The 12,520-nt window shown below is 43.3% G+C and overlaps 1 protein-coding gene across 2 annotated transcripts; it reads right to left on the bottom strand.

Moving 5' to 3' along the window:
• Nucleotides 1–1,494: 1,494 nt before the first annotated feature.
• Nucleotides 1,495–10,787, bottom strand: LOC144172790 (cytochrome P450 3A6-like). 2 transcript variants are annotated; one of them, XM_077701396.1, is made up of 7 exons: nt 10,688–10,787; nt 8,838–8,983; nt 6,882–6,990; nt 5,097–5,188; nt 3,016–3,156; nt 2,121–2,283; nt 1,495–1,705 (listed from the first exon to the last, which is right to left on the bottom strand). In XM_077701396.1, exons 2-7 carry the CDS (start codon nt 8,870–8,872, stop codon nt 1,616–1,618), a joined length of 630 nt encoding a protein of 209 aa, XP_077557522.1. In that variant the 5' UTR covers nt 8,873–8,983; nt 10,688–10,787; the 3' UTR covers nt 1,495–1,615. The 2 variants fall into 2 exon arrangements, with proteins under 2 accessions (XP_077557522.1, XP_077557521.1); XM_077701395.1 differs by lacking the exon at nt 8,838–8,983 and having other exon boundaries at nt 10,688–10,772.
• Between the last annotated feature and the right edge of the window lie 1,733 nt (nt 10,788–12,520).

The following is a 12,520-nucleotide window of genomic DNA, read 5'->3' as shown; positions in this document are numbered from 1 at the left end:
GAGCGCGATCAACTCTAACTTTTGTGGGGAGGAGGAGGAGGGGAGGGCGGTCTTCATTGGGAGTTACGAACCCCTTGACAACCCCGAAGATGCAGCATTGTTTGTGGCATGGGCGCGATTTCCAATAACTCAAAAATACGTTTGATAAGCAAATTCCTCTCACAAAACCAATGAGTACAAGTAAATTTCGGTTGTCTATGCTGTATAGCACGCTATCCTTTTAACTGAAGTGTTGGCCTGGGTAGTTAAATGAAATTACAATGTAAAAACAAGAAACTGTTTGCGTGGCAGCTGGATAGGCACAACAAATCAGATTCATAAAGAGGGAAAACAGACAAAAAATGCATTGTTTTGTATTCGCTGCAGAGGAAGTAACCTTGGGTTAGTACGAAGTTTTGTAATTTAAACTGAGGTAGCTTTATAATGTTTCAGTTATCTACACACCAATGGTACACAGTTTTCTCAAGCAAAAATGAAGGCAGTTTGCAATTGTAGCTATAATCTTACAATGAAGAATTATTCTTCCCGTGCCGCCAATATTTCAACGCGCGATGGTTGATACGATGGTTCTGCAGCATCGGACACGCAGTTACGACGAAAAGAAAAACTCTAAATAATTTTCGCGCTACGTCAGACACACCGTGCCTATTCCGCCCGGAAGAGGGAGGCGACCGAGGGGGACGCAGGTAGCATCGCTAAAATTTGAATAACTCGACAACCCTCGGGCGCGCAGAGAAGTGTGAAAACTTGCTGTGACAGAGAAAGCAAGGGATATCGATTTCTTTAATCGATTTTTGTGTAGGAAATACGGAAATAAAGTTTGCGCAACTATGTGGTGGTCCCAATGTTTCTAGAGTTAAGAGAACAAACAGTGTTCTAACATCTCGGCAGCCCTGCCAAGAGGTCACCGTTGTTGGCGGAGCGCACGATAAACGCGTTTTCGGCTTGAAATGGTGAGGCAGGACGCTTACTACATCTTCAGCGCCCTTTCGGGACAGCTGAGCTTCAAACTAGCCATTTTTCGCACCTATTGACTTCAACCATCGTTTGTTACATAGGGCAATGTGAACAACACACGTCCGATCTTCAGTATTAAGACTTAGGTTGGCGGGTAAGTTCACCTGTAGTATACCTGCCCAAACGGTGTGGTCCCCGTTAAATGTTACCTAATATTGCGTCGCTATTACCGTGCACCACACTGTTCATACAGCAAATTCCAAGGGTAACTCTAGGGCATAGTTCATGCTTCATAGCGGGACTGGAGAGCGCCTAAACATGACTAGAAGAACAAGGACGATAATGACTACAAAACAGGACGAAGCGCATCGTCCAGTTTTGTAGTCTTTATCGTCCTCGTTCTACTGGTCAGTATTTAGCGCTCTCCACTCCAGCTACACTGCAAATTCATTGTGCAGTGGTTTGTTCATCATTTAGTAAAAAAATAATATTCCCTCTTATTACCCCAAAACTGGGGCAACAAATATATTCCAAGTATCTGAGAGAATTCTTTATTCCACTTTCTTCAAGAGTTCTAAGAAAAACCTTTTAAATGCTACATGTCAATAGCTCCTTCACTCCCTCATTGACTAGCATGAAGACCCACAAGTGACAACTTTTATTTCACAGTGTTCAGCTTCTGCACTTGTATCCACACATCGTCTCGTGGGACAGCCAACAGGGCGAATGTTTTCAACTCCAGATGGGGCTGAAAAAAAGTTTAAAGAGTCACAGGGAGGCCTCTAAGTTGAGGTTTGAAGTTTAACGTACTCTACTGGTAATGTCATGCAGTGCGCACATCCACCAATACCTTCTGGCCAACATGTCTCAAAAAAGGTACCCAACTTGAATTAAAATCGCGTGCAAAGGAAACCAATTCGAATGAGCAAAGCGGTGTACCCATGCAAGTGATTCACGCATATTTCGCTCTCAGCATGCCACCAGCCTTTTCCTTTATGCCGAATAATTAACATGTAATAGTTGTATACCAGTGCCGAACCTTTAAAAGAGCTGATGAAGCATGTGAATAAATAAAAAAAATGTGTGGTCTCCAAAACTGAAACCACACAGACTATCTCCAAAACCAAATCGTCCACTTTGCTTCCCGTAACAGGAATAATTACCTTTTGACGAGGGCCTAGCAAGATCCGGAAATGACGTAGCACTTGAGCCGTCACCGACGCGAGCTCTAGGAGTGCCAGACGTTGACCGATGCACACTCGGTGACCGATGCCGAAGGGCTGGTAGGCGAGCGGGTTTATCAAGTGCTTGTTTGCTGGACTGAACCTGCGCTTACGAAAGAAGCGTAAAATCAACATGGTTTAGGTGAATAACATAGAGAAATACGCAAACTATGTCCGTGTACCTCCGCTGCAACTTCAGACAATAACACGTGCCATATACTACCGACATTGTCACCAGATACTACCGACAGTGGTGTCGAGGTTCAGTTATAAAGAAAACAGAACAAAATGAGGAGGTCATTTATTACAAGTGTAAATTATATTCGGTTGGTGCAAAACTTGGAAGCAGAAATTGCCGCTGCCACCTCGCTGAACTCGAGTTTTATACCAACAATATATTTGGTTGTGCTGCTGAGAAGTACGAATTGTTTCTTTGATGGTAGCCGTTTCAGGGCTCAATAACCATTCACTACACAATGTAAACAGCTGCCTAACGCTCATCCATCCATAAGAAGCACGTGTTTACAAATGAGCGCATAGAACTGGCCGGCTATACGACTAACTATCCAGTTTCTGAAAATTCTTGTGATTACTGGGGAAACCTTCTTGAGCGTCTTATGCTTCTAGTTCAAAAGATCAATTCCTTGTTGGTGGATCATCTCTTTAAAGCTGTTGTAAAAAATTTGACCTCAGTTAAACTTGATATCAACATAATGCTCTTTAATGTGTATGACAAGTGATGCGGAAGTCCGGCCGATTAAGCCATGGTAGATGGCTAGACGTTATGATAGCCTCGCCCACTGATGCTGCTCAGACAAAATAGAAATTCACTTGCCGGTCAGGGTCAAACTTGTCTGGGTCAACCCAGTAGAGTGGATTGCGCTGTAGATGGTACACGGGGACCATGACTGAGGTACCTTTCTTGATAAGGTACCTGCCATGACGCCAGTCGTCCTTGGCTCTTCGCGTTGTGAAGCTGCGTCAAATAAATGAAGTAATGCGAATTAAGAAAACCGATCAAAGGAGAAATAACTCACGCTTTGAAAGGCTAGGTGTAGAGACTATGTACTTTTAATTTAGTAAGGTCAACGTGGAGGGAGAGCAGTACAGTTGTTGGTTATACAGGCTACTACAGCAGTCACATTAGGTTTTACAAGAACGCCATGAAGTGCTGCTGAGGTTTACATGCCGAATTTAGCACTTAGGAGAAGCAGTTCTGAACCTGTATCATAAGATTCCAGGCCTGAATCCTAACTGTTTATGATGGCTACACTACTGCCTAGGCCACATTTCATCGCACGGGAAATGCCGGAAAGTCGGGTAACAGTTTTGTTGATTTGTAAGGGGGAAAAAACGCCGCAGCTTGCATTAGTGATGCCAGGTTGTAAAAACATAAGAGCTCGCGGCGCCTCTCTTTTCTTCAGAAACCCGGCTGTTGCGTCCCACATGGACTTCCGAACTTGCCGCTGAAATTTCTTCATGATAAGGAGACCCGGATCGCTTAGCCCGCAGGCTTTCATATTGCTCCCAAAATGGGCCGCGCTAGCACGCGGTAGAACCGGCGGCACCCGGCTTCGCGAGCTCCAAGCGCGAACTCGACGTCGCTGCTCGCCACTTCCGGTGCGAACGCACGTGAACTGGCGAGCATAGGATTATACGCGAGATCACGCCACAAACGGTGGGCAGAGTTTTCTCGAAGCTCGAGCTGGCCCCCGCCGAGCGCTCTTCATCAGGGCCCCACTCACGTGCGCTCGGTCTTTATTCTTGCTATTTTTTTTCTGGTAAGGCGGCACTGCGGAAAGAATATGTTCTCATCCCAAAGCATAAAAATGGCTCAGCTTGCACTAGTGGTGCAAGGCTTGAGAAACACTGGTGCTGGAGGTCGAGCTAGCTTCTTAACCCCGGGATCCACTGTCAGTGGGGAGCTCGACGGCTCCGATATTCGGAATGCTGTCCTCATTGATGCCGTTTAGGCGCGGCGCCATCGGCGTGACAGTCGGGGTTCCATCGTAGCCGTTTCATATGTTGTCGAGCACGTACCCGACAGCGTCCACGCTGCGCTTGTTGTTCTTCCTGAGATGCATACTTCTTCGACGATAACAAGTTTTGCGAGAGCCTAAACGAAGTTCTCGGCGCTGGGTCACATGGCACGGTGTATCGCCGAGATTGAAAACAAATCTTGAGTCTTCGGGGTAGATTCCTCAGAGCAGGATACCATGGGAGCGTGCCACGACAACAGCCCTCTACACCGACTGACTCCTGTCATCGCAGGTGGACCTGGCTAAGGCTCTCTCCCAAAGCTCAGAGGTGGGATAGGGATTGAGACGGGAAATTGAAGTTTCCTTGCAGCATCCTGAAATATGGTAGAGTGTCCCGGGGGCTTCGCAGAAGTGGTGCTTCCAGGGGAAACAGGTGGCAGCCAAAATGTGACTTTTGGTTAGGTGGGGGAAACTAACCGTTTTAAAGGCACAGAGGAGCAGCTCCAGCTATCAGAGGAGTTGTTTGTGTTGCCGGAGCACCTTCTTTTATGCCGCCCGCTTCCGACAAGAGCGGAGCCGGGCTGCGAGCGAGGCTAGCTGTCGATGCTGCGGGTAGCTATGTCCGAATGAAGTAGAGCTCTGATGGAAAGCTAGGCCGGGAGACTAGTGCGTGTTCACCGCTGTTACCTCACGAGCGCTGCATTTGCGCTCTCCCTCCTCGCAAGGAAGCACCGCGTGCGTCTTTTTTTAGGCATTTTTTACATTGCGCCAGACCAAGCTGAAACTCACAGAAATCCACTGTTATAAAAGACAGTATATGGGTTCCCTTCAATACACTTGCTGCACCCAAATGCGAGATCTAGCACATTACTCTAGAAATTAGTGTTCTGGGGAGTTATGTTTCAACAATCCAAAAAAGATTTATTACATTGCTTACGTGGTGACAGGCGGATACAATCTGAGCGTTTCAGAAATAACTTGGTTTGTGTAGGACAGGCTCGTCAGAGTCTCCGTAGACAGGTGATCTCCCTGGAAACAAATAAAATATGTATCATCAAAACTCCCTTGCCCAGGGAATCAGAATATTTTATTAGAACATCTACAGTCTAATAACATGCGACTCGTGCGCTTCACCACAGCGCCCCAGAACGACCAATCGGTGGCAACAAATGCGAAAAATTGGCGATTGACGAGACCCCGCAGGGGTGCTGAAGTAGAAAACTTGAATATGCGCCCGAACAACACGAAGCCACGTACGGAAGAATTGTGTATACGCGGCCTCTATTTTTAGTTTTTTTTCGCACGCTTCGCCTCAGCATTCAAAAACTTCGCCCATATGGTGATGCTCATTGGTGTTTATGGGGCGTTATGTTGAAGCACCAGCGGCGATTACTTAGAGGGTAGGTAACTACAACCAACGTGGTGAACGAAGTTCAGTAATGCTTTGTGTTTGACTAGTTGGTGTAAGAATCTTTTGAAGGGAAGTTGAAGAATTCTTAAGAAAAATAAGTTACACATAGTTGGTTTTTCTATGAAACTTATACGTTTGTGCCTAGTCCAGATTGTATGATAATACCTAACACAGCACAAGAACGTAACTTGGACTTCAAGGATCATTTTCGTGTGTTGACCTTCAAACCCGAGCCATAAAACGCGCTGTGCTGGCCTTCGGTATTCGATACAGAAAATGTTTTGCGGAACACGAACCACATCCGCGCCATAAGAAAGACATTCTACTACGCAATTCAGTGATGGTCCCGTGAAATACAAAGCAGGAAAAAATATTTTCGCCCAGTTTAAACATTGCATATATCGAGTTTCCACGCAGTAAGCGGTACAGAAAACAATGCCACTAGATATATCATCGGGTTTTGGTCAAAAACTGCAATCAAAAATTAGTTAGAATATGTGATGCTAAATATTGTTTGAATATGTGATGAAACCGGGTGAAACTAGGTTTCACGATTGGCGACGACTCAATCTATTACTTTATCTCGCAATATGGCACACCTTTCTACTTTCGTGTGCTGCGCCCACTAATACCGCTGATGTCTCAAAACATTGCAATGTGCGGGAGCTGCAAGCACAAATAAAAAAGACAGATCAATACATTCAATCTACATGTAGATGTTACTCAAAACTTGTTTACGTCTTATTTCACCTATAATGCAATACAAAAAAGCGGCTGAACCCTATTCTGAAAGATGCCCTCCAGTTTCGCTAACGTATAACAAAATGTTAAAAGAAACCCGGAAGATCAAAAATACGAAAACCGTTTTTAACACTGAACATTAGACATCAAGGGTACAGGTGCTTTGAAAAGGAATATCAGAACAGCTTTGTAGATTTATAGGAATTTTGAGTCTTCCCTAATAGTAAAGGCTTCCTGTAAAACGGTAATGGCTGTCTTAAAGCCAGTAAGACAAATATTTTGTGATATTCACAAACGGTTGTTCCAATTCCTTTTGGCGGCACCTGCACAATTCATATTTCACCGTAGTAAATCAGCACCGTTTTGTCGTTTCCTTCGCCTTCTGTGTGTCCAATTGTGCGTCATTCCCTTCCTTCAGAACCGTGAACCAAATTACCAAAGCCTCAATCCTAGCAATTCAGAATTCACAGGTTTGTATTTTCAGTGGATTTAACCTGTATTCCACGACTATGGAAAATACAGCTTAAACTGCAGCTTATATTGTATGGAAGGCATTAAGCTGCGACTCACCTCCAGTTTGTAAGCGTTCAAAACTTCTTCCCTCATGCGCTCCTGAACATCAGGGTGTTTTCCCATCAGATAGAACCAGTAGGTCAAGGCCAACCTCGTCGTGTCATAGCTGCATATCGCGAAGAGTGCAGAAAAATGCATAGTTACGCCATCTGGCCTAGTGCGAGGTAGCAGAATACAATAACATTGAGCACAAATCCTGCACCAAGACAAAGGATTTTGCTCTAAAAATGTGCAACTGCCGTGAGCATCCAACCTGGGAGTGGATGTTGCTGCTATGTTTGTAAAAATCCGCTTGTTGAGCAGGAACCGTAACTGTAGTCTTCCCTACTGGATGAAATACTCCCAGTAGTAACCTCCAAAATATTACAAAAGGCAAGCGATTCCTAATAATTGTTGTTTACGTAGTGGTCGTTGTAGTGGTATCAAACACCTGCACTTCGAATGTGTTGCTCTGGCAGTATGTAACGACACCCAATATTCTTGCCTACACAAAGACCGTAAAATTGATTACATAAACGTTCGTTTGCACCGCATTTCATCTTACGGACGGAAAGCATTTTACGGCCGCTGCTAATACATACTTTTAGAACCGATGAAGTAATTTGAGTATGCCAGATGTTCAGTATTGCTGAGGATCTTGATATAGGAGACGTGGTACACAGAAAGGGTTGGCTCATAGCAGGTGCGACTTCAAGATGTTTCGAGCAGTATCAGGCAAATGTGACAAAATACGGGTTGCAGTTATTTAATATCAAAGATTTAGACTATACTTTTCTTAATAACGCTTTCACGCAGGAAAGCACGGTGCATTGCTAATTTATATTTTTCGTCCTGACAAAGACTGCAATTTAAGAAAATGGAAACATCAGCCAGATAACTCGCTATGGTGATTGCCAGCCAAACATTTCTCAAAATGTTCTAAGCCAGACCTCAGCCTTCTGGAACACAAATAACTCAAAGAATAAGCTAAACTTTTTGGTGTGAAGAAGTATTTTACGACAGTGAGAAACAAAGATGTTTGCTTAAGTTTCGCGGCATGAAACGTTTCAGCCTCCCTCGATACGTAAACTCGCACATTGACTTTTTCCGACCTGTGCACCTTCTGCATGGGGAACAAAAGTTTGGCCAAGACTGTGCTTCATAGCGTGCGCGATCAATATTCTTCTTCCAGCGGATTTTTCAAGACCCTAAAATGGGAATTAGACACTACAAATGGAAGCAGTCAAAGAACGGAAATCAATTCAAGGTGCGGTGGCTGTTCTCCCGATAGAGGTGAAAAGCGAAAATTTCGAAGCACAGTAAAAAGGTGTTCTCAAATATAACAGGTGGTGTGAATTATTACGGATACCTTCGCTACGGCGGGTTTCACAGTCCATCTGTAGGTTCAGTGCTTTAAACTATATAATATAATTTATATTATCAGGCCCATAACTCAAACATGTCACCGTTTACCTAAAGAAACAACGCGTGTTATATCTCCGCATGCGGATGGGTTTCGTCGGAATCGTTCAAGGATAAGTCAATTACAGGAACTAAAGTCGAGGTGCCGCATTATATTGAAAATAAAAACAAACTGACATAATTTTACTTGACTTAGCCAAAACATTCCATCAGGTATCACACAAAAATCTACTAACTTCAGGGTACTCGAGGAAATTGAATTGTTCTTTAATTAATCAATATTTATCTGATTGGCCATTCACAGTACTGCGAATTTAACGATGAGACATCAGCTACTACCTCTTTAACATCTAGAATCCTGCAAGGCTTTCATTTTGTTTCTCGTTTTTGTCAATGATCGTCCTACCAATATTAATGTGCAAACTAAAGTGGTAGCAGACGTTTGCCAGCTTTATCGTGAAATGATAGAACAGGCGTCAATATACGAGTACACCATTCGCTGAAGTCGGTGGTACATGTATCTCATATACCATGCTAGATTCATCTGCTTACAGAACGCGTAGAGTGTCCAGAGGCACCAGAGCCATCAGTTGAAGGAGCGGCCACTAAGCTGCGGACCTTCATCGCCAACCTAACAGAAAGCATTATGTCCGAAAAAGAAGCACCTAGAAGACAGCTCACCAGTCTGCCTTCGCATTCTGCGAACAAAACAAAGGTCATTACCAGTCATCCACAGGATGACGTTCAAAGTGACGGGGTTTGGGATTTTCCACTTGTGACGAGCAAGCGACTTTGATGAAGGAGCTGTGTACCAAGCGCTAACATGCATACCAGAGCTGTGTGCGCGAAATGCAGCGTAACTCTGTGCTTAACAAGAAACGCGACTGCTTCTTGGAATACCACCAACCAAATGACTCTAGCTGGCAAAGAGATAGGTATCAGAATAGCGCATTTTATAGTATATGATGCGTTTAATAATTTTTAAATTATTGGAAATTTCATTTTGGTTGTATGAACGAAGTCATATTAGTTCTTTATACAGGCACAGCCTTGCCTGGAATTTTCGTTCCCTGGCAATATGTATGGGCTTTGTGTGGTTAGACATTATAGAATACTAAATTCAAGACAAGGGCAAATTGTTGTTGATCTGATTGTTGTTGATGGCGTTTTATTTGTACTGATATAAGTTTGCCCTTATTTGAATTGCCGATTCATATTATAGTCTTTCTGATTATGTTGTGTTATATGATGCCTATGCAATGTTGCTAAGAATCAAGTCGCTACATTTGTTTTCTACTAGCTAATTTTTATGAACTCTTATCTACTTATCCTGTTCTTGGTCCAAACATTTAAAATGGTCCGATTCGGTTAGTTTCATTTTGTCTATTTCATTGCAATGTGCCTATTTATAGAGTACTCTTTCGAAATTTCCGTTTACGCCCTTCTTGCTAAAATACCTGATGGGACTGGCAGTACGTCGATTGAAATAAATAAAACAGTTGAAATCAGAAACTACGGCTATGTTTTCCAGGTGTGGCAGTTGACGGCTGGTAACGTTGAAGTGCTGGTTGCATTAGTGATGTGAGAGTTTTCACGCTGCTTGTAGTAATTCAATATATATGCAAAGAAAATGTATACGAGCTTTCGCTTTCACTTGCATGAGACTCCAAATGCTGCTCATGATTACACAAAGCATTCGAGTTAAATCAAGACTGAAACACATGTGACCACAGTTGTAGTAAAAGAACCTGATTAGCAATTTTGGAGGGCTTGCAGTAGGGCTGTTCTAAAAAATGTTCGATAGACGCTCCTGCGGACATTTATTGAAGACTTACGCGTGCATGTGTTCATGTATTTTCTAGGAAACCTCTCAGACAAGCTGGATCAATTCCACTACACACTGCACGATTTGCAATTACGCAAATCCTAGTCTGCTTTCGCTTAAAAGAGTATAGGACTGACACATAGCGTGGGTTGTATAGGGTTGCACGTAAATAAGGCGGGAAATATTGTTGTTTTCCTTTGTTCAATATCGGCCTCGCTCTCGTACGGTATATGTTAGGGTCCTCGAGTAAAATGTGTTTGTTGAAGTGTACCAGTAGTCCTGCGTGCTTCTTTTAACGTCCTCCTTTTGTTCTCGCGGGTTATACGTATTCACGTCAATACCAACTATACGAACTTTAGACCCTGACTAAAACAGCTGTACTTGTTCTTGGTTCGACATCCTGGTAGCCTAAATCGTTAGTGCCAAAATTACACTGCGCTTTGCGATGCAAGTGGCGGTCCAATTTTGCAGCTCCACAGACAGACCATGCTAACTCGTCGCAGAACACGCTCCACAGGCAAGCAGCCCTCCCTTTCAAGAAAAGATGCATGGTATGAAAATTTTAAATGTCACTTACCCTGCCAAAAAAATGGACACACAGTTTGCGGAAATTGCATCCATCATGACTGGAGTAAATGGCTCTAGAAAAAATCAAGGACAAAACTGTTACCCGAACGAAGAGCAAATGCACAAGGTGCAACCACATAAATACATCTTTATGGTGTGTTAAGGAACACTAAGCAAACGCTACAAATCCGGAACGGAGCCGTGTTCGAGCAGGAAACGGCGGGAAAACATCGGTCTTAATAGAATGTTGTTTGCCTAGTGATCATCTTCGCGTATAATTAAACATGATGAATATAAAAAGTGATAAAGATATATACATATTGTAGCGTTGATTATGGATGCGATTGATGTAATTGTCACAGGCATTCATGCAAGGACAATTCCCCGTTGGGGAAATTTGGCTTGGTGCAGGCCCGTCGACGAGGAGGCAGAAGCATCGCTTGGGCACGGGCCGACCGAGTATTGCGTCGGACATTGCTTGCTAAGCACGAAGAACCTCGGCTTCTCCGCAGCTCTAACTGCTCCTGAGTGGTCCAATATTTATATATATATTTATTTATATATATATATATATATATATATATATATATATATATATATATATATATATATATATATATATATATATATATATATATATATATATATATATATATATATATATATATATATATATATATATATATATATATATATAGTATATTATCGCATTATTATATATATATATTATCGCACCAGACCAGAATTCTGGAGGTCGTGGGTTCGGATCCCACATTGCGGGCATTTTTTCTCCACTTTGTTTCTTTCCAAATACTTTATCTTTTTCAATGACCTACCATATCCTCCCCGTTGCTTTCCGAGGTTTTCTTGACTGCCAACCCTTATTTCTGTCTCTCTCTCTCTCTCTCTCTATATATATATATATATATATATATATATATATATATATATATATATATATATATATATATTGCATTGCCTGAGTACATTTCTGTGATACGGGGTGGGTCTCTCCTAAAAGTTCCCGGAGTGATTTTTTGTTGTCAGCAACGCCGCCCAGTGGGGTGCACCTTCGTGCAGGAAACTTAGTAAGGGATCTAATCTTAGAAATGATACCGGCATCAGTTGCCAGCGGGGAGTTCTGGTCGCACTCCGGAGAGTGGTCATGGAGCAAAAAAATTACACCATCTACCCGTAGGGGAACCCTCAGTAGTATGCAAAGCAGCCATAGGGTCGATTCAAGTGCCCATTAGTTTTCAGTTCGTCGTTTCCGTTAGGTCGAGGTACGTAGCTACCGTTGTATTTACAGTGTCGTTTCCATGGTAACTACCACACCTTTCACTTTCCGGAACTACGAAATGGGAAATTGCGTTAAGCCCATGGCTGTTTCGCATACTACTCAGGGTTCCCTTACGGGAAGATGGTGTAATTTTATTAGATGCGACGGGGCTATGTCCCTCCCTTGTCGTTGTTGCGCCGTCCACACACCCACTGCGCATACTCGGCTTGCTCTACGCCCGGTACTGTCTTACCCTTTAATGGCTCCTGGAGCGACAGTGTTACCGGTGTCTTCCTGCGGGGTTACTCCCGAAACTTTTAGTCTGGAGCCTCTTAGTTATGTTTCGACCCACTTGCTGCCATTGCACGCCTTTATTTAGTAGAAAGATAAACTGAAATTGCTGTCCTCCTTTCTGCACCCTCCTTGCCGATTTTCTATGACGTATCATTACGGTCAATCGTGATGTCTTCGCTTGACTGCGATACTACACGGCTCGCCCACCCTCTTAAAGAATCATTCGGCCCTGCGTTTAGTCGGCCAGACGGCAGCGGGTCGACGAAATTT

The sequence above is a fragment of the Haemaphysalis longicornis genome, unplaced genomic scaffold (genome assembly GCF_048455015.1).
Source record: "Haemaphysalis longicornis isolate Haplotype H1 unplaced genomic scaffold, Haemaphysalis longicornis Haplotype H1 scaffold_26, whole genome shotgun sequence".
Taxonomy (NCBI): Eukaryota; Metazoa; Arthropoda; class Arachnida; order Ixodida; family Ixodidae; genus Haemaphysalis; species Haemaphysalis longicornis.
This window is presented reverse-complemented; position numbering and strand designations above follow the sequence as displayed.